This window comes from Cricetulus griseus, unplaced genomic scaffold, assembly GCF_003668045.3.
Source record: "Cricetulus griseus strain 17A/GY unplaced genomic scaffold, alternate assembly CriGri-PICRH-1.0 unplaced_scaffold_1, whole genome shotgun sequence".
NCBI classification, from domain to species: domain Eukaryota; kingdom Metazoa; phylum Chordata; class Mammalia; order Rodentia; family Cricetidae; genus Cricetulus; species Cricetulus griseus.
Window position 1 is genome coordinate 3,840,944 of NW_023276808.1, and position 26,129 is coordinate 3,867,072.

The 26,129-nt window shown below is 39.1% G+C and overlaps 1 protein-coding gene and 1 pseudogene across 1 annotated transcript in view; both read left to right on the top strand.

Moving 5' to 3' along the window:
* The window catches only part of LOC113838058 (mothers against decapentaplegic homolog 1-like), a 450,092-nt gene that overhangs the window by 123,936 nt on the left and 300,027 nt on the right, over positions 1–26,129 (top strand). Inside the window, exon 7 of the mRNA XM_035453574.1 lies at positions 15,819–15,837. Within this exon, the coding sequence (XP_035309465.1) occupies positions 15,819–15,837 (19 nt within the window). The remainder of the gene's footprint in view (positions 1–15,818; positions 15,838–26,129) is intronic.
* On the top strand, positions 13,091–14,173 carry LOC113837976 (annotated as a pseudogene).

Here is a 26,129-nt window from a genome sequence, read left to right on the forward strand (position 1 = left end):
GCAGACCTCCTTTTTCTGTGTATTCCAGCCTGGCCTGGAAACCAAGACATGCTCTAAATTGAATTGAGACTGCAATCTTTCTGCACCAGCCTTACAAGTCCTAGAGGAAACAAACCACCATGCCCCAAATTCAAATATAGTTTTGTAATTAATAATGTAATTAGAGAGCAGAGAATATAGAAAATAATCAATAAATAAAAAGAAAATGGGGTCTGTGTGATGCCTTGGTGAGTAACGACACTTGCCACCAAATTGGTGGACCTGAGTTCAACTACCAGAACTCACATGGTAAGTGACAATTGGTGTCTTGATCTCTGAAAGTTTCCTCTGCTTTCAAGATACATGTGCAAAAGGCATAAGAAGAATATTAATGTATATACAATGTAAAAATAAATAATGTGTAAAAAAACACTTAAAGAAAATCTAACAATGTAAAAATTTTAGCAACAAATTATGTTGAGTACTGGACCAAAAAACATGGACTTTGCCAATGTGGAGCATATAGAAATACTCCTTTAAAAGGTTGCTTGCAATTCAAGCCACTTTCCTGTGGAGCATCAAAATTCTTGTTTGTCTTTATTAAGCATATAGAATAAAGAATCAAGCTGAGGCCCCACAACATTTGCCCATATATTAGGAAGCTAACCTGAGTTACATGGAAGGAAACCGTGATCAATTCATGGCCATAGGGGATGATGGAAAGAGAGCAAAATGGAAATAAAAGCTGTGTGCAGAATCTGATCTGAACTGTAAATATCAATGGGGAACTTTGGGCAGATGGCATGGAGAGAATCAGCCAGAATGCAAAACATACATGTAAGGGGATTTGGGTTACATTATACACAAAATCTGGAGACTCATGTAACTGTGATATCATTTTCACATAAATGCAGTTAGTTAGCTTGGAATGTTTTTGTTCCAAACAGAAACATTTAGAAATCAATTCAAGGAATATTAACATATGTTAATATGTATAGACATATGTTTGTGGATGTCAGTACACATGTATGTACATACATATGTGTTTGTGTGTGAGTATGTGTGCCTACATGTGTTTGTGTGTATGTGTCGAGAACTACATATCTTAACTCCTCTTTGATTAGACATAGGACCTGCATATGGTCATCTTATAGGCTTCTTTGTTGACTTAGTGGCAGCAGGTTGCAGTCCTCAGGGTTTCAGAAGTAACTGCTCATGTCCACTGTGAGAGTGTGTTTCCCTACTTTTAATTCTGTGACTGCTTCACTAATAATTCTGAACAGCCTGACTGGACACAGGTATGCTAACTTGATAACCTTTGAGGGATTATAGATTCTGAAAAGCTGTCTTGTATTACTGTTATAGTATTTCCCCCTGGAGTTCAGTCTTTCTTCTGCAGTAATAAACAGAGAGATTTTAGTCAGGCCATTTGGAATGACAGCTGATACACCTGTATTTGGAAGTACTTGCTATATCACTTCAATACCATGTTTTCCAGAATTCCTAAACTCATTGCATGGCTTTCTATGCACAAAGTCACTTTTACACCATTGTTGCACTCGGAGGACTCATTAGACACTTACTCACGTATGCACACATTTATGTATAAGTTCACATGTTCGTTCATGTGCAACTCAAGGCTGCGGGTTAACCTTGATTGGTCAGCAAGAACAACCACATTGTTTTCCTTGATTCGTGGCTCCACCTAGTGGTCACAATAAATCAATAATTTTTGTATTCTGACCCATCCAAAATTACTCTTATCCTTACTTTTATGTTTAGACCATAATCAACACACCATCCATAATTATCAACAAATTTGCCACAGAACTTAAAATGCAAAAAATACTATACAATTTGACTGTAGATGTCAGAACTCACATCCTTGGCCCAAGAACTTTATACTAAATTTCTAAAGGGTATAGTACATAAGGGTCTATTAGCTGAGTGTACTGACTGAGAAAGGACATTTCTGGAAGAGGGTGAAGGTATTTCTCAGTAGTGCTGTCCAAAATCTATGCAAGAGGCAGCCAGGTGGAACACAGACTTGAGGTGGGCTTCAGGAACAAAGGTTGGATGACCTTAACAACTGAGCATATTTCTCTCAGAAAACCCAGCCAGGAATCCTGCAAACCTTAGATTGGACTGAAATGTAGGATCAGTGGTCATCAGATCCCTAAATGGGCACTCAGGTCAGTTAGATAAAGAAGACACAATAACAATGAACTGAGTCCTGCCAGGGCATGTGCCTAGACAACAAAACCAATGACAATCAAAGGGCTGGGGTCTTCAATTTCTGAAAGCAACATACTTGCAAATGTGCTAAGTAAATGTTTTATAGTTTCTAATACCAAGACAAACATGATTGAAATCCCTCCATTTAGTGAACAAGTAATGAAAAATCAATAGATAAGTGATGATATCACTACACTGAAGTCACTGTACTCCAAAGGGGAGATAGTAGAAAGTACCTCACTTATGACAAGCAGAACAAAGACAATGTATTCACCTTGAGTTTTAAAAAGTTTTACATATTTGTTGCTGCTGATGTTTGTGTGTGTGTGTGTGTGTGTGTGTGTGTGTGTGTGTGTGTGTTTGTATGTATGTGTATGTTTTAGGACCATTTTCAGCAGTCCATTTATCTGTCTACCATGTGGGTCCTGACACACATAAAATCTTGAGATTTGGGGGTAAGCATCCTTATCTAACTGATTCATCCTGCTAGCCCATGATGTTTTTTTCTCATTTGGGAGTCAATCTAGTACATTCCATATAAGTCAGAAAATGAAACCATTCAATTCAATTAGAGGTGAAGAAAGGTCTGGAAATCAAATGTGTTCTTCTATTTCTTTTTGGTTATTTGAGACCTCCTTTTGCTGTGTATTCCAGCCTGGCCTGGAAACCAAGATATGCCCTAAATTGACTTGAGACTGTAATCTTTCTGCCCCAGACTTACAAGTCCTAGAAGACACAACCCACCATGCTCAAAACTCAAATATAGTTTTGTAATTAATAATGTAAATAGAGAACAGAGCATATGGAAAAACTAATCAATAAAGAAAATGTGGTCTGTATGATGCCGTGGTGAGTAAAGACACTTGCCACCAAATTTGTGGACCTGAGTTCAATTCCCAGAAATCACATGGTAATTGATAGTTGGTCTCTTGATCTCTGGAAGGTGTCATCTCTTTTCCAGATACATGTGCAACAGGCATAAGAGGTATATTAATATACATACAATGTAAAAATAAACAAAGTGTAATAAAATAGTTAAAGGAAACCTAATAATGTAATGAAGTTTTAGTAACAAAATATGTTGACTACTTGACCAAATGTTTAAAGAGGCCAAGACACAAGGACATGACTAATGTGCAGAATATATAAATACTATTTTAATAGCTTGCTTGTAATTCAAGCCACTTTCCTATGGAGCATCAAAATTCTTGCTTCTCTTTGTTAAGCATACAGAATAAAGAATCAAGTCGAGGCCCCCACAACATTTGCCCATATATTAGAAAGTCATCCTGAAGTACATGGAAGGAAACTATGATCTATTTCTGGCACCAAGGGGCGATGGAAAGAGAGACAAATTCGAAATACAAACCAGAATGTAAATGATACATGGAAGGGGATTTGGTTTACATTATACACAAAAACTGGAGACTCATGTAGCTGTGAAATCATTTTTACATCAGTGCAGTTAGTTAACTTGGAATGTTCTTGTTCCAAATAAGAACATTTAGAAAGTTATACAAGTATCATAACAGGTATTTTTATGAACATATGTGTGTGAGTGTATACATGTGTGTGCATACATATGTGTTTTGTGCCAGTATGTGTGCCTTTGGTTTTGGTGTGTGTGTGTGTGTGTGTGTGTGTGTGTGTGTGTGTGTGTGTGTCTGAAGATAGTCTGGTATCACCCAATTTTTATATTGATTTTTTGAGGGATAGGGTCTTTGCTTTCCCTGGATGTTTCAATGTAGGCTAGGATGAGTAGACAACCCACTTCACAGACCCAACTGTTCCCAATGTTGCATTCCCATTGCTGGGTTTACACTTCCTTTCCATCAAACCTTTTTTCTTACCTTTTTCTTTACAGAATGGATTCCTGGACTCAAACTAAGGTATTTAGCCTCACAAAATTAGCATGCCTGTATTCTCAGCCTTTTCCAAACCCCAATTTTTGGTCATTGTTTTGTTTTGGTATTGTCTTTTATGGTAGTTTCGTGTAGCATAGGGAATGGATTGCACATGGTGTGCAGGAGATGTGTGTGTAGAAGCCAGAAGTTAATATGAATGTTATCCTTAATCACTCTTGTCTATTTATTTATTTTTTTGAGATAGGGTCTCATATTGGAGTTCACTGATTATCCCTATCTGTAATGTCAACAAATCAGAGGCATCATCTTGTTTCCATGTTCCCCTCCTTTGCTACAAGCACAGGTCTCCACAATCTGAATTTTAATGTTGATGTTGGGAATCTAAAATCAGTTTTCCATGGTTACACACAATGCTTTACCATCTCCCTAGGTCCCACAGATATCTGCTGAAAAACTGGTATCAAAAACACAATGCTAAAAGTTGATAGATGTTGGACAAGCTGGTTGATATGTGATAAGACAGAGTTACAAAATGGCTAACAAATGTGAATTCTAGGTGTGGAGTGTGTGGCCATTTTTATAGTTTAGTCACAAAAAGTTACCATAGGCTCATGTGGTTAATGCCTGGTTCCCCAGATAATTGTGCTATTTGTGGAGTTATGGGTTCTTTATATGCTGGGGCCTAGTTTGAGGAAATAGATCACAAATGTATCTTTTAAATTACATCTTTCCATTGTCTCTCTTGTATTTCTTTCCTTTGCTTTCTGGAAATCATGACATGAAGAAGTTTGTCAGTACCTTACTCCAGCCATTGAAATTTTCTTCCTAAGGGTCCAGGACTAAGCAACTGTGAACAGACATTCCCAGAAGGAAGCCACACCTTCATTGGGCATTCTGCAAGGCTGATTAATGTATTAAAACTTAACTGATTTTTGGAGAGGTTGGGATGACACAGGTGGAGGGCCTAATAACAATTTATCTTGCAATATCTTTAGGCCGAGTAGTAGCCATTTATCTTAGTGCTCTATTTTATGAAGAGACACAAGGAACATGACAACTTAAACTTAAAAATGTTTAGTGTATTATACTCATGGTGGGGGGCATGACATTCCACAGTTAGACATGGTTTGGGAGAAAATGAGAGTTTTATATGCACATCTACTGCCAGCAGAGAGAGATACTGGGCTTAGATTGGGCTACTAAACCACAAATCCAACCTCTAGTGACATGCTCTTCTGACAAAGCCACTCCCACTGGAATAAGGTCACATATCCTATTCCCTCCCAAGCAATGCCACTCCTTAATGAAGAAGCATTCAAATACATGATCCTCTAAATATATTCCCATTCAAACCATCATGCCATTTTTGTCCACCATTTTGTCTGATATAAAACCCTTATAATAATACAGAAAACAATTTGAAATGTACTAGCTGACAAACCCTTGTTTCTACCAAGCTGAAGGCTTGTAAAATGTCTCTCCACACATTTTTGTTTTGTTTTTTGAGACAGAGTTTCTCTGTATTGCTTTGCAGGTCGTCCTGGAACTCCCTCTGTAAACCAGGCTGGCCTTGAACTGACAAATATCCACCTGCCTCAGCCTCCCAAGTGCTGGGACTAAAGGTGTGCACCACCAGCATTCTGTAGGCTCTCCATACTCTGCTCTAACCCATATACCCTGAGTTTCATCAAAGTATTTTATTTTATTTTAATTGATTTTTATTTAGTTTAGTAACAATCATTTTTCATATCAATCCTTAGTCTCTCTCCCTCCTGACCTCCCATACCCCCAACCGACCTCCTTATCTAATCCCCATGCAAACTTCAAGGAGGGTGAGGCCTTCCATTGGGGCATTTATTTCAAAGTCTGTCATATAATTTGGGGGAGGGGCTCGACTCTGCTCAATTTATCTGAGTTGAGAGAGCATCCCTCCTTATGGAATGGTCTACCAAATTCCATTTGTATACTTTGGATAATCACTTGTTTTACTGGAACATGTCCCATAGCTTCTCCAGGCCTCCCAATTGAAACCTACATTCAGAGGGCTTTCACCAAAGTGTTTTAAAAGTGTTTTAATGTATATCCTTCTTCATTCTGTTTCTATGAAAATTCATGAAACTGTTGCCTTACTGGAAAACAGAATTCGGGGAAATCTGTACCTGGGTCATATAGATCATACATGTTTGGATCTAGAATTAATGACCTCTTATCCTCTTCATGGTGGGACTTTTGTTTTTGAATTGGCATGACCATTGACTGGACACTCCTAATCTCAGCCCTTTTTGGTTCTTCAGCTTTTCTCATTGGTATATTTATCTCAGCTACTAGAAACTAACACTAACTTGAGATAATCTCAAGTTCTTAATATATTTGAAATGTTTCATATCTACATACAAAAGAAATAAAGAAAAAGGAAGAAAGATAGAAGGATAAAAGAAAGAAATCAGACAAAAATTGAGAGAAAATTAGTCACCTGTTGAAAATTGTGTAGGTAAGCATACCCTTTGGGTGTTGCCCAATATGGCAGCCACTGACTACATGGTCATTGAGGAGGAACAGCTAGACTGAGTGGAGATGCTCTGTGAGTGCTGTATACCCTCGGTACTCTGTTGTCAGTAGACAACATAATTAAAACAATAATCAATTACAGTTTTGACCATGTTCAATCATTGAAGATGTCTGTCTGTGTGTGTGTGTGTATGTATGTATGTATGTATGTATGTATGTATGTATGTATTTCTTCTTTCTGCCTGTCCAGTATTTTGCCAAACCTTTTTATATCTGACTTTTATTGTGCTTTTATTTTTGCCAGCTTGATTTCTATTGAATCGAACACAAATTTACAAACTCACATGGTGGAACCTATTCTATATAGAGAGATAAATTGTTCAGGCTAGATAAAGTGTGTATGGGTGGGTGGGGAGGTGCCTTGGTCCTGCCTCAAAGAGATAATGTGCAGACTTAGGAAACCTGAAAAGCAGAGGCCTTCCTTTATCCAAGGAGAAGTTGGGGATTGGGAGAGGGAACTGGGATTGGAATGTAAAATATATTGCAAAAAAAAAAACAGAGAACGATAAATAAGTACCAGTGGGCACCTGCTGAGAATCCTGAAGGTAGAGAGAAGTCAGCAGAGTTGTTTCTGCCTTTTGCTTAAGGGCTCTGAAGCTTGTTCTATTACATGTATGGAACAACTAATATTTACTCATGGGAGAATAAGGAACTCCTAGGATATGAGTCACATAGTCCTCCCTAATGGTATAAGAAAACCCAAGAGCAGTCAGTTATGAGCTTGGTTCCCAGCAGGACATTTGTATGTTTATGAAGACTACTATAAACAGTGTTCATTAGCCCAGTTTAATTGACCATCTAGGAAGTTGTCCCTGGACCTCAGAATGAAATGTCATAGCAACAGTGCTCTCACAGGGACAGCACCCAGGAGAAATGACATTTCTTTCTCTTTGGATCTACGTGGAAGGAGTTTTGGCAACTGGAGAGTACAAGCAGGTAGCCTTCAGACATGGGTTTATATTCCTCAAGTTTTCAAAACATATCAGACCATAGGATGACATGGCTAAACAACAGGTAAAGGTGTGAGCAGGGAGACATGCAGGATGGATGTCAGCAGGCATAAGTATCCTGAATTTCTTCCCAGAACACACGTGAAGGACCTGGGAACTCACATCATGGCAAGGGCAGCAAGAAGAGAGGTGCAGATCTAAATGTATAACTATGGGACTTGTGAGGTTTTCTGACTTGTTTGATATACAAAATTGAGGAGGAGCTGAGTATAAGGAATTTATGCCTGGTTGGACTTACTATGAGCTGTACTACAAAAGCTAGGAAAACGATCAGGGAAGAAACTAATGATATACAATAAAAAATAATTCAGATAACAGCCGAACACATGCTTGTCTGACCATGTCCTAGTCACTAGAAAGTCAGATGCCTGCCTCTTGGCAAGGAACCAATCAGAAGTTACCTGGTGGTGCTATGCTTTACGGCTCTGTGTGTGCTTTTTGGACAAGTGCACAGCAATGATGCGCAGACCAGAGCAACCACACTGTGAGGGCCTATGGGCCATAACAACCAGTTAACCAATCAGCAAAGGGCAAGCCCTCCAAGCCTGGAAGCACACCAATCCTGAGCCTGTGCGTATCCCTAGAAACTCCCCTTAGGCTGCTCTATGAGATCTCTATGCAGACTCTTCAAGCTGTCTTTTCTAGCCATCCGCCATGGTGGGTGGATGAAAGACCTGAGCTAACATGGGGTTAGCTCATTAAAACAACAATAAAGCCTCATGCAGTTTGCATAAAACAATAATGTAGAATAGCAACAATGTAACAATATGCTTCTTTTGAAAAGTGTAATCAAACTGCCAATCTTCAGGGAAAAAAAAGACTCAAGTTACTAGAACAACAAAAGAAATGAGAGCTATCACTTCCAACTTCCCGAAACAATGAAGATCATAGAGGAATAATGTAACATGTGTAGACCTGAAAAAGATGAAAGGCTACAATTTGCAGCAATGTGTGAAAGCCTAGAGGATAACAAAAAGTCATATATGAAACAAAGAAAGATACAAAACTTATATTGTTTATAAGGTATTCCCCTAGAGGATGTGTGGCTATCAGAAGCTTGCAAATGTTATCTGGAAGGAAGATATAAGGTGGCTAAAAGGAATATATTTGAAAAGTGCAAAGTGACTAGATTTAATTTATTATGGAAAAAATGTAATGCTAGAGAGATGGTTCCATGGTTTAAAGCACAGTTTTCAACAGCAGAAGACCCAGAAGCAATTCCCAGCATTCACATGGAGGTTTTTTAGATTATAAATGCATTATATTCCCATTGTCTTCTCTGCCTCCAAGACCTATCAATACCCCATTGTATTGAGTTAATGGCCTCTTTTTCTCTAACTCAGTTACACAGCAATAACAGTTACTTTGCGAATGTGACCTGTGTTTGCTCCAGGGTTTCCCAGATCTGAGGCGATGGGATTCCTGCACAGGAAATTTAGTGTAATGGAATGTGCACAAAAAGGACCCTGTGCTTTGGATGAGTAACAGGATGTGCTCTATGACAGAGGAGGTGTGTCTACTAAATTACAAACTTTTTAGACTAGGGCTCTGTCTATAGTCCTGAAAGGGCAGAGCTGGAAGTTCTTTGCTGTCAGAGTTATTTGATCTCTGATCACACATTAGGGAAGCTGCTAATATGACTCCTTGCAGGGTGGCCCTAGCCAATTTGGGCTATTTTTCTTTGGATGGGGATGTTAGCAGTCAGAACTACTAGTGTCAGGTAATTTGTGGCTTCTTGTCATGGTTTCTTCTGCCTTTGCTGAAATGAATTGCAAGATACATCACAAGCTATACCATGGTGTTCAGAGAAGGTCTGCTGAGCTATCATTACATTTATTTCTTTAGTTAGTTATTTACTGCTTGTTTTTCAAGACAGGGTTTCCCTGTGTAAAAGTCATGGCTTCACAGGGACTCAGCTTGCAGACCAGGTTGGTGATTAACTCACAGAGACATTACTGACTCTGCTTCCCAAGGGCTGGGACTAAAGGCTTGTGCCACCATCACCAAGTGAGATTTCAATCCTGTTGTTTTTTGGATGGACTGTGAGCCATTATATAGTTCTTTTGATTCATGTGGAGACCTGGGCAGTGGCCTTTGTCCTACATGCCTCCCATAATGGTTTTACTGGGTAATGGGAGACAGTGAAGCCATGACATTGTAGGATATAAATCTTGCAGTATCAATGTCAAGTGTTCACATATGGGTACTGCTTTTGGTGGCAGTGGGAAGGAAGATTAGAAAACTGAAATTCTGGTTTCTAGGAGTTCTGAATATTGCATTCCATTTTCATGTTTTTATTACGAATATTGCAAAGAGTTTAGGAACTTATATGAAAATGGTGATGTGCATCGTCTTTCACCAATACATGATTAGAATGCTTGTAACTTGTTGCTACAACTAAATGCAATGGTGTGTTCAATGAAATTCAGTTCCAGGGAGAAAAGATGTTTCTGAAGTTCAGAGATTACTGAAGTGTGCATGGTATTTAGCAGGTAGTTAGGACAAGATCCATGTTTTGTGTCATAATCTGTAGAAGCAGATTTTAAGTTATTTAAATTATTTCTCTATGCTGTTTTGTGATTGAGCATCAGAGGGGCTGCATTTACCTGAAAGAAGTAGGAATTATTACAAGGAGGTGCTGGTACATAGCAATAGATCACCTCAATTTCCATAGAGTGCTCTAGAGCATGGGGATTTTTTGGGAGCCAAAGATGTCAGTGCTTTGCATGAGATCTTAGGCCATTCTTGGCCAGCCACATAGGTGTATATTAACCTTTATATAGCAGCTCCTTAGAACCTCAGCTCAAGAAAAGAAACAAGTTGACCCTGTCCTCCACCCACAGGCTCAGTCACCTGGGCAACCCTTCCTGGACCTCTTACTCATAAACTCTTTACCCTGACAAACATCTTCTTTTTTCCTAATATCCTGCCTACACTAACACCTGGTGCACACACAATCAACTCTAGCCCTCCCCATATCCTGCTCTATGACTATATAAGCTAGCCTCAGAAAAATAAAGTTTGCCACTTGATCAGAATCCTGTCCTGTGGTTGTTCTTTCTGTGTCTCTTGTCCCCATTCCCTATCCCTGACTCTCTTGCCCCAGGTTGACATCCTGCAGGTCGGGACAGGGATTCTGTTTTTGGAAGAAATATCAGTTGGTCAAGTGTCAGAAACTACATATCAAGTGTCACTTCCAGATAATTTTGTGAAAGTTTTGAAGTTTGTGTTAATATAATTTCTATACACACAGAAATATAGGGAGATGATTACATTGGTCAAGATCATGCCTTTCCTTCCCTATGTTTTCTTTGGTCTTTTGATTAAAAGTTGGCTTATTTTCCCTGCTTTATTTCTTGACTTTTCCTAATTCCTTCAAACTGTGTTTTATATATTTTTGATTGTTGTATCTTTGGGACAAGACTAGTCCTCATATTATTTGAATCTGTGCACTGTTTTTCTGTAATCAAAAATTGCAATGTAATTATATTCATTTTTGTTTATATTTATGGACATTCCCCAAATTTTCTACATAAAATTTCTTATGTTATCATTTCCTTAAGGTTTGTATTGTTAGAAAGATTTTTGGAGACTCAGTTTTAGTTTTTTTTTTAATCTTTATGTAAGATTATTGCCTCTTCCCATTTCTTGGCATTTCCGTGTTTACCAGTTGTTGCTATCTTGATGTTTGAGTCTTACTACTTCAGATATTGATGTGATTAATGCATTTCCTTTGGATTTTTGTTTTGGTTTTGTTTTGAGACACGGTTTCTCTATAGCTTTGGAATCTATCCTGGCACTCACTCTGAGACCAGGTTGACCTCATACTCATAGAGATCCACCTGCCTCTGTCTCCTGAGTGCTGGGATTAAAGAAATATTCCACCAACTCCCGGAAGCTTTGGATTTTTAAAACCTCATATATTACTGTATCTATCTCTTAATTAGCCTCAGGTATCAACATGACAAAACCTAGGATCATCTGAGCAAACATCTCTTGAGTGTGTTCTTAGATCAGAATGTCTTATTTCTGCCTGAAAAAGATTGTATTGACTGATGACTGACATGAGAAGAAGAATTCAACTGAGTTGGCAATGTCTCTGAGCAAGTGTGACTGGACTGGCTAAGAGAGCTAGCTGAGCACAAGTTCATAACAAAGCTAAAGAGAAAATTAGAAACAATGGTTCGGCATGTTTTACCTTCAGTGACTAACTTGAGTTTCTATTGTAAGCTCCCATAAAATTAGACACTGGCCTAAGGTAAAAACAAAATCAGTTCATTCCCAGAGTAGCTGTTACTTAGCTAATTTAATCACTGCAAAACTGAAGAATGTTGGATGCTACTTTATAAGTTAATTTTTTGCTGTAAAGGACATAAGAATGTTGACTTTTCAAAGAATGTTGAAGATATCGAGACTTGAAATGGCAAAAGACATGAAAGCTCTCCATAGTGCTGTTGTTGTAGGACATGAAAGATGGGAATTTTGAGAATAATGGCAGACCCTGAATGTCAGAGTCAGGATTTCAGTGGGTAAAATTATCTGCAGGGCACCATGCAGTTGGACTGATCTACCTGCCTTGAGAGACATTTGTCATAGGATATTCAGGATAAAGCCCATGTCTCCTAGGACACAATGTACATTCAGGTTCCTGATGGGCTGATGCTCTCCATCAGGTAGGGAAGCATTCAGGATAATCTGTATTCTCTATGCTTTCTTAGTAATCAAGGAAGTATGTAAGCCTAACAAATTTTTTTTCTTAGATATTAATCTTATATACCCTGCATGGCTTACAATTTTCATAGTATCCTGGCAACTACAGCTGTATTGAACCTGGAAATGGCCTCTATTTTATGTTTCTGATGACAATATAAAATATCTGTTTCCTCAATAAAACAGTCATATCCTTGTCTTGCTGTGGCCCTCTAGGCCGATCCTGGCTTCATTTCTTTTTTGAATGTATTGGGTGATTTTGGACTGGCAAGTAAGCACAGGTTCTTAGAAGATTTCATGAAAAACTCAACTACATTTCATTTGTGAGTTATTTTGGCTCCAAATCTTTGTTAATCTCTACGGGTTCCAAAAAGTGAATAAGGCTAGCTTTAAGATTATTGTGCTGATGTCTTAGACATAATATTGTCTCTGTTAATGGTTTTTATTGTTGACTCTTTCATATCTACATTGAAAAGGACACAACAAGGATGATATGAATGTCTCTGTTTTGTTAAGAAAGGAGCACTAGTAATTTCTTATAACAATACATTGATGGAAAAGACACAGTAATTTTGAATGCTTTTAACACCATTAAAGAAAGGGCCCAGTGGCACGAGGGGTGATGTGGGCTGATGTGCCATAAGCACTTCTGAGGTGGTCTGGGGTCTGCTGGTACCTTCACCATCTTCTGGGAGGTGGGGCAGGCAGACAGTAGCGGAGGCCATGTTTGTGGTGCACAATATCGCAGAGGACCACGAAGTCCTCATGAATGACATGTCTTTTGACTTCCTTGGGTGCAGGATGGCCACCTGCTCCAGCGACCAGAGCATCAAGGTCTGGAATAAAAGTGAAAGCGGAGATTTACATTGTACTGCTAGTTGGAAGACACATAGTGGATGTGTATGGCCTGTGACATGGGCTCATCCTGAATTTGGACAGGTTTTGGCTTCCTGTTCTGTTGACAAAACAGCAGCTCTTTGAAAAGAAATAGTAGGAGAATCAAATGATAATATTCGAGGACAGAGTCACTGGGTGAAGAGGACAACTCTACTGGACAGTAGAACATTTGTTACTGATGTGAAATTTGCTTCCAAACATATGGGTCTGATGTTAGCAACCTGTTCAGCAGATGGCATAGTAAGAATATATGAGGCCCCAGATGTTATGAATCTCAGCCAGTGGTCTCTACAGCACGAGATCTCATGTAAGCTGAGCTGTAGCTGTATTTCTTGGAACCCTTCCATCTCTCCTGCTCATTACCCCATGATCGCAGTGGGAAGTAATGACAGCAGATGAACCATAATGGCCAATGTTCAGATTTTTGAGTACAATGAAAACACCAGGAAATACGCAAAAGCAGAAACTCTTATGACAGTCACAGATCCTGTTCATGATATTGCCTTTGCTCCAAATTTGGGGAGATCTTTCCATATCCTGGCAATAGCCACGAAAGATGTAAGAATTTTCACATTAAAACCTGTGAGTAAAGAACTTACCTCTTCTGGTGGTCCCACAAAACTTGAAATCCATATCTTGGCTCAGTTTGCTAATCACAACTCTCAGGTCTGGTGGGTGATTTGGAACATAACAGGAACAGTGCTAGCATCCGCAGGAGATGACGGCTGCATGAGGTTATGGAAAGCTAATTACATGGACAATTGGAAGTGTACTGGTATTTTGAAATGTAAAGGTAGCCCAGTAAATGGGCGTTCTCAACTGGGAAACTCAAATCCTTCACTAAGCTCAAATACTCCAAATCTTAAAAACTCATTGCATGTATCTTCTGCTTGCAGAAAGCACAGCTGAGTACAAGCTAGTTGGAGTAACTTTGCTGTTTTCCTGCTTGTTGCATGCACACAGGAATGGAAATCAATCTCCTTTTCCCCTTTTCCAGTGATGTTAGATCTCTCCCAAGATGCACCAGCAGCCAGGCCACAGTCCAAAAGGCCTTTCAAATTACAGTATATATAATTTTTTATACTAGTCAGTTTAATGACACTACAAATGGAAAGGTTTTTTGTTGAGACATCATTACCAAAACAATTTTTTTGAAATGTTCTGGAGACTAACTTGGGTTTAAAAACTGAAGAGATTGCTACTATCCTCATAAATAAACTGTTGGGAGGAGGGAATATATACTCTTATTCTAATTTGGAGAAAAAAAAGAGAAAGGGCCCTGCTCTTCATTTAAAGCCTAAGAAGGTATCCCAGGTTACAACTCTATCCAGCAATGCCCTTACCTTACTGAAGGAGTAGGCAAAGTAATTCGTTGTCTCAGGAGCAACATTATTCAAAAACTGGCAAGTTTGATTAAAACTTGGTAGGTACACAAAATCATGGCAGATTCACCTAATTTTTAACTGACTATACAAACAATAAAGATTCAAAATATAAAGATGATGGATTCTTCCTCTGTTGTCAGTTCTTCATTATAGTACACATCTATGTCTTGGACAGAGCCCAAGTGAAGAGTTTGTGAGATTTCATTGCATGAAGCAGTGAAGATGAAGCTGTGTTGTATTTGAGACCACGAGATGTTGAGATATCCATGCTATGAGACATCTGTCATGGACACTTTCATATGAGGAAGGGAAGTAGCAAACATGTGAGATAGATAAGAAGTCCTGGGGGTTCTGTGGAATTTTGACCATATTTTTATAATAAAGCTTTGTGGCATCAGAGACCAGAGCTACCAGTTAACTGACCAAAATATATCATAGAGGGTTGGAAAACTGTGGAAAGATTGGAGACAGGAATTAGTATGGAGGGGCTGAGAGAGGTGCTTTCTCTGTTTTAGATTGAGAAATGGAAGAGATAGGACACACTGATGGCTGATCAACTGCTTCTCTGATCTTTCACGTTCTTACACCCATATCTGACTTCAGATTTTTTCTTAATAAATATTACTTACACCAAGTGCTGTTCGTGAAAACCTTTAATATCAGCACCCAGGGAACAGTTGTAGGCAGATCTTTGTGAGTTTGGGACCATTATGGTCTACAGGAGCTCTTTGCAAAAGAGCCTCCAAAGCCACAGTGAAACCCTGCCTCAAAAACCAAAACAAAAAATAGATTACTTATATTAACACTTTATGAGGTTCCTTAAGAGATATGTTCAGTAAACTAAAAGGGTAATTAAGACTTCCAGGGATAGATTAAATCATAGATTCATATTTTTATATTATATATTTAAATCATAGATTTATATTTTTATCATATATTTATATTCTCAATTGCTACTGAACAAGAAACAACAGCATTAGAAGATATTAGATAAAAAAGAAACTGCTAAAATAAACCAATCTATATAATTTAGAGATACCTTGAGCTCAGAATAAATACCAAAATATGTGTTTCATCAAGGAAGAGTTTTTTGCTTTTGTTTCCATGGGGGGAGGTGGAGGGGATCCCAGTGACCATTGAAAATGATAAAGATTATATTGCAACAAAAGTTTCTTAAACCACAAAGTTGTTCATCAAACAACATTGACATTCAATCGACACGAATTCATAAGACTAACAGATGTCTTTCACTGGATTAAATATAATTTGCCAAACTAGAAATCTGCAAAGGTATGCTGAGGCAGATTTTGTTTTGTCTTTCAAAAAGATAATATTCTCGAATGAAGGAATGTAAAGATCACTGGTGTCGTGGGGTTCTAGTACTGAGTCTGATAGTCAAGAGTATGTGTTTCACTATGTTTGCCTTTTTGGGACAGTTTTAGGTGTCATAGTTGTACTGACTAAGCTTCTTTTACATGTCTAAAAATGTTTATTTACTATTCTCATTACAATCAGTGCTCCGATTCACATATATGTTTGACCACTAATATCAAAAATATAGTAGAATGCCATAGAATTAATGATGGAATGGCTTATCTTAAGGCTCATGTAAATCCAGGAAAAATAATAGTTTAACATGTGCAAGTCACTGTAAACAAAGTTGAGAAGCATTTGCTTCTCAAAATTATAACTGGTGTTAAAAAATTTCCTCACTAGCCTCTCTGTCCAATCCGACAATAATAAACAATGTGTTAGTTATTCTCAAATTGTGTGAAATGAAAGCTGAATACTTCATGTAATTTGTCCCAGGGCCTTAGGTGTACCCCAGCAAAAAAATCATAGACTAATGAATTCTGATGTGAAAACAAACTTAAAATTTGGTGTTTCTCAGTAGGATGGGTTTATTGTTTACTCACACAAAAGGACATATCATACTTCATTGTGGACCTTAATGCATAGAACCTGTGCTAGTCTAAATGTGATAGCCCCCCCATGAGCTCACAGGGAATGGCACTGTTATGAGGTTGGTTTGTTGCTGTAGGTATGGACTTATGGAAGCAAGTGTGTCACTGGGGGTGTGCATTCTGAGATCTTATATATGCTGAAGCCATGAACAGTGTCCCAGACCACTTCCAATTGCCAGTGGTCAAGATCTATAATGATCAGCTCCATCTATAGCTCCATCTCTGCCTGCATTCTACCATGTTGCAGCATGAAGATACTTAATAAATCTTTAAAAATGTAAGCCACCCAATTAAATGTTTTTCCTTTAAAAAAATTAGCGATAGCCAGAGTGTAGTGGTGCATGCCTTTAATCGCAGCACCCAGGATGCAGAGGCATGTGGATCTCTGCTCATTTGAGACCAGTCTGGTCTACAAGAGCCAGTTTCAGGACAGCCTACAAAGCCCCAGAGAAAACCTGTCTCAAAAAATAAAATAAAATATTAGCCATATACATGTTGTCTCTTCACAGCTATAGAAACAAAATCTTGGTCAATAAATGATTCACGACCCTTTAGAGAGGAAATTTGAGAAACCATGACAAATTTCCATTATACAAGATAGTATTATACATAGGCTTGTGAAATTGCTCATCATCTGTTATTAATAGAAAACCTAGTATTCAATTATAGCCATTCTTTATTATGTAACATACAATAACAGCTATTTAACTCATTAACCCCCCCACATACCCCTAGAGCCCAGAGCCCATCCATTTGCCCTTTTTGGGCTCCCTCCTTGCTTCCCTCATGGCTTGCCCCAGTGCCCGCCTACTGCCGCCGCCGAGGCTGCACCCGAATCATCCATTCATCTGTTTATTAATTTATTCATTCATTCGTTCGTTCCTTCGATTTCTTATTCATGGACCCCCAGGCGGGAGTTAGCATGCAGGTGCGGCGAGCTCTTGAATGAACACCCCCATTCATCACCATTCTTGCCCCACCCTACTCGCCAACTCGCCCTTTGTAAACTGCATCACTGACTTGACTGCTGTCACCTGGCTGCAGCCTGCACTCAATTCACAGGAAGGCTCAGCTCTGTGAGTCACTGATTCACTGACTCACTTGTTCATTCACTTGCAAATACAGACTGGGAATTAAGCAGTTCTTAGAGAAGTTTTCCCGCTCCCTGCAGAAAACTCGCCCTGGACTACATTTCCCAGTGTGCCCTGCGCTCCCAAGCAACCACTCTTCCGCCTGCCGGCCTCTGGGCTTTCTTCCCGGGATTTTAGAAGACCTAGGACACAGGTAGGATTTTGTGATTTTTTTAAGGGGTTAGAAGACACGGGATGGAGGAAATGGAGGGCAGGGGATGAAGGGAGGGCAGGGGAGGGAGGGGGCAGTGTAATGAGGAAAGGGAGGCTGTGGAGCGATCTGCTCCATCCCCATGCTGTGTCTCCCACGTGAGCTTTTCCTAATTCATTTTGATTTGATACCATTTGGTTTGCTGCATCGTCAGGGAGGTTCTTTGGTGTGCAGAAACTTTTGAATTATATTCTGGAGGACACGGGAAGTTCTTATGGAGACCAGGAAGGTTTCAGGATCTGCAAATTAGCCTGGGGCCAGTGCTATTGAAATGAATATTGTTGCAGATCTAGAGAAATGATTTTTTCTTGTGTGGGAGGCATGGCCAGGAACCACAATACTGTGTCTTTAAGCACACTCTAACCCTATGGGAGGCGCTCTTGTCACTCAATCCTCACTATCCAATCAGGCCCTCCACGAGACCTGCCAGTCAGAAGAGGTTCAGGGCTCTTCTGCTCACCAGGCTTGACTTTGAAGAGGAGACAGCGGTTTTGTTTGCTGTGGTGCAGTTGCTGCTACAGGGAGCTGAGCTGAGAGCTTCAGTGATCTGGAAAACCACAAAATGGTGAGCTAGGGGATGCTGTCTGCAGATGGGGAGGATCAGATGCTGAGGTGTGGCAGACAGTGTGTTGAGTCCTCCTTGTATCTGTGGGGAGAGTGAGGCCAGATTCCCTGTCTTGGGAAATCCCATTTGGCCCATGTAAATTGTTTGACCTCCGGGGAGGTCTCTCACTAATTTTGCTCTGCAGGCTTAATTTGATCAGAGTATTATGAGCAGGGAGATGGATATAGGAGCAGGTTCCTAGTCAACTTAAAGATTCTTTTTTTTTTTTTTTTTGGATTTTTGGAGGTTTCTGTGTGTAACTTTGGAGCCCATCCTGGCACTCACTCTGTTGACCAGCCTGGCCTTGAACTCACAGAGATCCACCTGTCTCTGCCTCCCAAGTGCTGGGATTAATGGTGTTTGCCACCAATGCCTGGCACAACTACAAAATTCTTGTAGAATATATGGAAATCAGCTTGCCTATCTCAGAGTTGCCTAGTTTTTCCAGTATTTTCTTGACATTCAACACTCTGCATTCAACAACATTTACATGCAATCTCCATTCATCATTAATTTTGTGCAGGTTTTCCAGAGGCGTCTCATTTGTTGGGTAGCAGTGTTCTATTATGCCATAATGTAGGAGAGTAGAATTGTTGATATAAAGGATTTACCAATGCTTTGGAAATAGAATGTCTCCCAAAATAGAATTGAGCTGTGGGAAGAATGAATCTGAAACACCCAAAGATAAGTATAATCTAACCAGCATTGTTTGAATGCTAGGATTTTATACATTTCTTCATCAGGATTGTCCAGAAATTTGGCTCCAAACAATTACAATGTATCTACCCCTGATTTACTCCAAGCCACCAGGCCCATCACCATATCAAAGAACAGGCTTCTCACAAGCTGGACAAGGAGGCATTACAGGGTCCCAAAAAGTTAAATCCCGGTGTCAAAAAATTCTACTTTTTTTCTTGAGAATAAATACAGTTTTGTCAGGTGGGTAATATGATATCAGGTAAGAATTATTTGTAAATAAAACACAGTTGTATTAAGAACTCACCTCATCATGAAAGGCTTTCATTTAAGCCCTCAGCATGGGAGAACTCAGTAGCAGCTTGGGGTTTGGGCTTGAGACCTTTCATTGTGGCCTGATGTTTTGACAATTTTCAGAGCTCCTTTCTAAAATCTGCAATATGTTTTAGAGAGCTGTTAATGGTCTGTTGCCAGGAACATTTGGAACTGTGTCTTCAAATCCTGAGAACCAAATTCTTCCTAGCATATGGAGCTATTGTTTTCTGTCCTAAGGCCACTGTGTCTTAGGTCAGTAATGTTCTTGAGATACTTTGTTTCTGTTGTGTGGAATTGTTTGACTAGTCTCTATCTGAATTTCTCCAATTATATGATATTTTGATGGCTTCATATGATTCTCCCATATACTTCCAACCTCTCACTCAATTTATGTGGTGTACAGGATGTTATTCTTGTCAAGTTAGTCTGGGGCATATCATCTACATTACATCACAAACCTAGCATTTATCTTTGCTACCTTCTACTTGTGCTATCTTTCATATCCCCATGACCTTCACCTCGGGACACTATCTATGAAGAATAACATGTTGTTTCAGATCAATGCTGTACTTAAGAATTTATTTAAAGAATATCCTGGCTATGTGATTGTATTTACTTAACTGCTAGTATCCACTTCTAAGGACTGGAATCTTTCTGATTTGTGGTGTTCATCTTTATAGGAAAAGTATGAGAAACTTTTCTTCTGATCTAATACAAGTCTCTAGTCTCTGGAACACATGGTCATCAAACGTATTTCATGTTTTGAAATAATTTTTGACATTTTAAATGCATCATGTTCACCTTGCATTTTCCGCCTCCAGGCAATGTCAATAATACTCCATTGTTTTCTATTCTTTGGCCTGTTTTTCTTTAACTCAGTTACACAGAAACAACAGTTCCCGTGTGGATGTAACATGTGTTTGCTCTTAGGGTTTCCCAGTTCAGATGCAATGGGTTTCTTGCACAGGATATTAAGTGTCTAATGGAATGTGCACACAAAGGACCCTGTGCTTTGGATGAGGAACAGGGTGTACTATATGAGAAGGAGGAGTTGCTAGTAAAATACAAACTTTTTAGACTAGGGCTCTGTATACTCTGCTCTAAGGGCAGAGCTGGAAGGACTGTGCTATCTGCGTCATTTTTTCTCTGATCACCGAGTAGGGAAGCTGCTAATATGAGTCCTACCAGGTTGGCCTTAGACAATGTAGGTTATCTTGGGGGCAGGTGTTATCAGTCAAAAGTACTAGTGTCAGGTAATTTGTGGGTTCTTGCCATTGTTTCTTCTCCCTTTGCTGAAATGAGTTGTAAGAAAGACCATGAGCTATACCATAGTGAGAGTATGGTGTTCATAGCAGGTCTGGTGAGCTATCATTTCATTTCTTTACTTATTTATTGGCTGCTTGTTTTTCCAGATATGGTTTCACTGTTTAACAGTCATGTCCTAATGGGACTCACCCTGTAGAGCAATCTGGTCTTTAACTCACAGAGATCTTACTGCATTGGCCTCCCTGGTGCAGTTATTAAAGGCATGTGCCACCACGCCGCCACCCAGTAAGCTTTCAATTCTGTTGGAAGTTGAGCAGAACATGAGACAGTGTGTAGTTCTGTTGGTACATATGCTGAGCTGGGCAATGGCCTTTGCCCTCCATGCCTCCCAGTATGGATTTCCTGGGTAATAGGAAACTCTGCATCCCTAGCATGGAGGCGTAAAATTCTTGCAGTATCACTGTCCAGCGTTCACATATGGGCAGTGCTTTTGGTAGCAGTGGGAAGACAGTTAAGAAAAGTGAAGGTCTGCTTTCTGGAAGTTCTGAATATTGTATTCCTTTTCAGGATTGTATTGAAAATATTGCAAATAGTTTAGGAACTTTTAGAAAAATGGTGATGTGGATCGTCTTTTGTGTATACATGATTAGAATGCTTGTAACTTGTTGGTGCCACTAACCACAATGATGTCATTCCATGAAGTTTAGTTCCAGGGCAGAAAAGGAGTTTCTGATGTGCAGAGATTCCTCAATTGTGCATGGTGCTGTGCAGGTAGATTGGGTGGATTCCATGTTGTGTTCCATAGGCCATGGAAATTGGGAGCATTTCTTCCACTTTTTATATTTAAATTAGAAACTAGCTTGTTTTACATGCCAATCACAGTTTCTTCCCCTGTCTTCCCCTGCCCCTTACTGACCCCCTATTTCATCCCCTTTCTGCTCCCCAGGGAATGTCAGGCATCCATGAGTGATTTTGAAACTCTGCCAAATCACTTGGAGCATGGCCTAGAAGCAGCCCAGATTCTCTAAAATGAGAGAGTGTTGCTTTATGTGGAATGGACTCCTAAAGTCCATTTGTATACTAGGGATAAATTCTAATCCACTACAACAGGCCCCATAGATTGCCCTGGCCTCCTAAGTTACCCCCATGTTCAGGGGGCCTGGATCAGTCCTGTGCTGATTTCCCAGCTATCTGTCTCTGGTCCATGAGCTCCCCCTTGTTCAGGTCAGCTGTTTCTGTGGATTTGTCCAATCTTGTATAGACCCCTTTGGTCATCACTCCTCATATCTGAAACTAGATTCCATGAGTGTGGCTCAGTGTTTAGCTCTAGGTGTCTGCTTCTGTTTCCATCAGCTACTGGATGATGGCTTTAGGATGGCAAATAAGGTAGTCATCTATCGCATTATCAGAGAAGGGCATTTAAGGTAAACTCTTGGCTGTTGCTTATAATGTTAGTTAGTTTCATTGTTGTAGATCACTGGACATTTCCCTAATGCCAGTTTTCTCTTTAACATTATAATTGCTGTGTTTATTATGATTTCTCTTTTCTTTCTCTTGTCTATTCTTCCCCTTGACTCCTTCTTTCTGCTTCCTCAATTCCTTCTCTCCCCTCCTCTTCTCCCCTTCTCATTCTCCTAACTCCCTCTCTCCTCCCCCATGATCCCAATTAACTCAGGAGTTCTTGTCCCAATCCTCTTCTCTGGGGGACAATGTATATCTCTCTTAGAATTCTCCCTATTTTTGAGATTCTCTGCCAGTGTGGATTATAAGCTGGTAATCCTTTGTTCCATGTCTAAAATCCATACACAAGTGAGTACATACCTTGATATTTTTTAAACTGGGTACCTCACGCAGAATACTTTCCTCTACTTCCATCCATTTCCCTGTTAATTTTAAGATGCCATTGTTTTTTTCTGCTGAGTAGTTCTCCATTGGGTAAATGTATCATATTTTGTCTATCCATTATTCAGTTTAGGGTCATCTAGGTTGCTTCCACTTTCTGACTATTACAAATAATGCTGCTCTGAACATAGTTCAGCAGATCTCCTTTTTGTATGAATGTGCTTCTTTTGGCTATATGCCTACATGTGGAAATGCTTGATGTTGTGGGAATCAGATTTCCATTTTCCTGAGGAACCACTGTATTTATTTCCAAAGTGGCTGTATGACTTTGAACTGCCACCAGCAGTGGAGGAGTGTTCACCTTTTTCCACGTCAGCATCCAGTTATGCCAACACAAATTGATTAAGATGCTTTATTTTTTCAATTGTATAACTTTAGCTTCATTGTCCCAAATCTTGTGTTCATAGGTATGTGTGTCAATATCATGGATTTCAATTCAATTCCATTGGTCTAGCTGTCTTTTAGATTATTGTTCTTTTTCTTTCTTTTTTATTTTGTTTTTCTTTTTTTTTGTTTTTTCAAGACAGGGTTTCTCTGTTGCTTTGTAGCCTGTCCTGGAACTAGCTCTTCTAGAACCAACTGGTCTCAAACTCACAGAGATCCACCTGCCCCTGCCTCCTGAGTGCTGGGATCAAACACGTGCATCACCACCACCCAGTAAAACTTCATATATTTTCATTAATGTTTTCCAAGATAGGGTTTCTATGTGTAGCGTTGGAGCATATCCTGGCACCCACTCTGTAGTCAACGCAGGCCTCAAATTCCCAGAGACCTGTCTGCCTCTGCCTCCTGAATTCTGGGATTAAAGGAGTGGGCCACCAATGGCTGGCTATAGATTATTTTTATGTTTTTTTTGATTGAGCATAAGTGGCACTGTATTTACTTGAATCAAAGGGAATTACAAAGAGCTGCTTGTCCATAGCAAGAGATCACCTCCATTGTGGAGAGAATGGTAGAGCATGGTGCTTATGGTTTTGGAAGAAATATCAGTAGCTTGAGGGTAAGAAACAAAAGTTCAAGGGGCATGTTGAGGTAATTTTATGAAAGTTGAAAAGTCCATGTTTCTTTAATGTTTTTTATAAATAGAATTATAGGGAGCAGGATAAAATTGGTATGATCACCCTTTTCCTATGGTTTCCTTCATCTTTTGATTAAAGTTGACTATTTCTGCTGCCTTATTTCTTGGCTTTTTCTCATTAACCCTTTCATTCTTTCAAAAATATTTTACATATTTTTGATTGTCGTATCTTTGTGACCTGTATAGACCTCATATTATGTGAATCGGTGTACTGATTTTCTGTAATCTATAATGCTAACCTTATTATATTCATGTCCTTAAAAATGTTGGACGTTCAATAATTTGGCTTCATAAAATTTCTTATGTTATCAGTTCCTGAAGGTTTTGTTTTGGGGGAGGTTGTTGTGGAGAGTGTATTATTATTTTCTTCTTTATCTTAGATGTCTGTTTCTTCCCATTTCCTTGCATACTGGTTTTTCCAGTAATTGATATCTTAGTATTTGTGTCTTTGCTGCTTAAGTGATTTATGTGACTGATACATTGGCTTTGGATTTTAAGACTTTCTCATATATTATTGTCTCTGTCTCTTAATTACCCTCAGATTTCAACATGACAACTTCTAGGGTCAACTGAATAAACCTCAGTTGAGTGTGTTCTTAGATCACAATGTCTGATTTCTTTCTGAAAAAGATTATGTTGACTCATGGTTGATGTGGGAATCATGCCACTGATTTGGCAATGTCTCTGAGCAAGTGGGCCTACACTGCATAAGAGACCTAGCTGAATACAAGACAGTGACAAACCAAAAGAAAAAAAATAAACAAAAAATGGTTCCACTTTTTTTTCTTTGGTGCCTAACTTGTGTTTCTCTCCTGACATCCCAAAAATATAGACACAGGATTAGGGGTAACAACAAAATAATTTCATTACTGGAGTAGCTTTTACTTAGATAATTTAATCACAGCAGCAATGAAGGATGTTGGAATATAAAATGTTACTTCAAAAGTTATTTTTTTGCTCTAATGTATATGGCATTGTTGACTTTTGGAAGAAGTTGACAGTATCAAGACTTTAGATGGTAAAAGCTCTAAATGTTCTCCATAACACTTAATTGGCTGTTGTTTTAGGACATGAAAGATGGGAATGTCAGAATAATGTCAGACCCTGGTGGTAAGTGTCAGAATTTTAGCAGGTAAAAGTCTCTGCAGGGCACCATGCAGTTGGCCTGACCTACGTGCCTTGAGCGATGTGCCATCGGATATTCAGACTAAAGCCCCTGGCTCCTGTGACACAATGTACCTTCCACTTCCTGATGAACTGATGCACTCATTCAGGCAGGGATGCATTAAGGCTAATCTGTATTTCTCTATATGATTTCTTAGTAATGAATGAAGTATGTAAGCTTAAGAAAAATTGTTCTTAGACATTACTCTTGTTTACCCTGTATGACTTGCAATTTTCATATTATCCAGGAAACTACAACTGTATTGATCCTGGAAATTGCCACTAACTTATGTTTCTCATGAAGATATATAACATCTGTTTCCTCTCAATAAAACAGTTATATCCTTGTCTTGCTGTGGCCCTCTAGGCTGAGCCTGGCTTCATTCATTTCTGATTGGGTGATCTTGTCCTGGTAAGTAGGTACAGGTTTTTAGAAGATTTCATTAATAATTTAGCTAGAGTTTATCTGTGTGATATTTTGGCCCCAAATTTCTCTTAATCTCTGCAGGTCACAAGAAAATGAATAAGGCTGAGTTTAAGTGTAATGGGCTAATTTCTTCGACAAAATATTGTTTCTGTTGATGGTTAATACTGTTGTCTCCTTCAGGTCTACAATGAAAAGGACACAAGGAGGAAGCCATAAAAGTCTCTGTTTTGTTAAGAAAAAGAGCATTAGTAGTTTCTTATGGCAATCCATTTATGGGGAAGAGACAATAATTTTCAAGGTTTTTAACAATATTAAAGAAAGGGACCTACTCTTCATTTAAAGCCTGGAAAGGTAGCCCAAGTTTATGACTCTATCCAGCAATGTCTTTACATAATTGAAGGAGTAGGCAAAGTAGTTCCTTGTCTCAGGAGAAACATTATTCAAAAACTGGCAAATTTGGGGCCTTAGGTGTGCCTAAGAAACAATTTCACAGTCCAATAAATTCTGGTGTAAAAACAAACTTAAAATTTAATCTTTCTTAGTAGGATGGCTTCATTGTTTACTCACACAAAAGGATATATCATTCTTCCATGTGAATGTTAATGCATAGTACCTGTGCTAGTCTGAATGTAATTGCCCCCAGAAACTCATTGGGAATGGCACTCTTATGAGGTTGGTTTCCTGTTGTAGGTATGTAATTGTTGAAGCAAGAATGTCACTGGG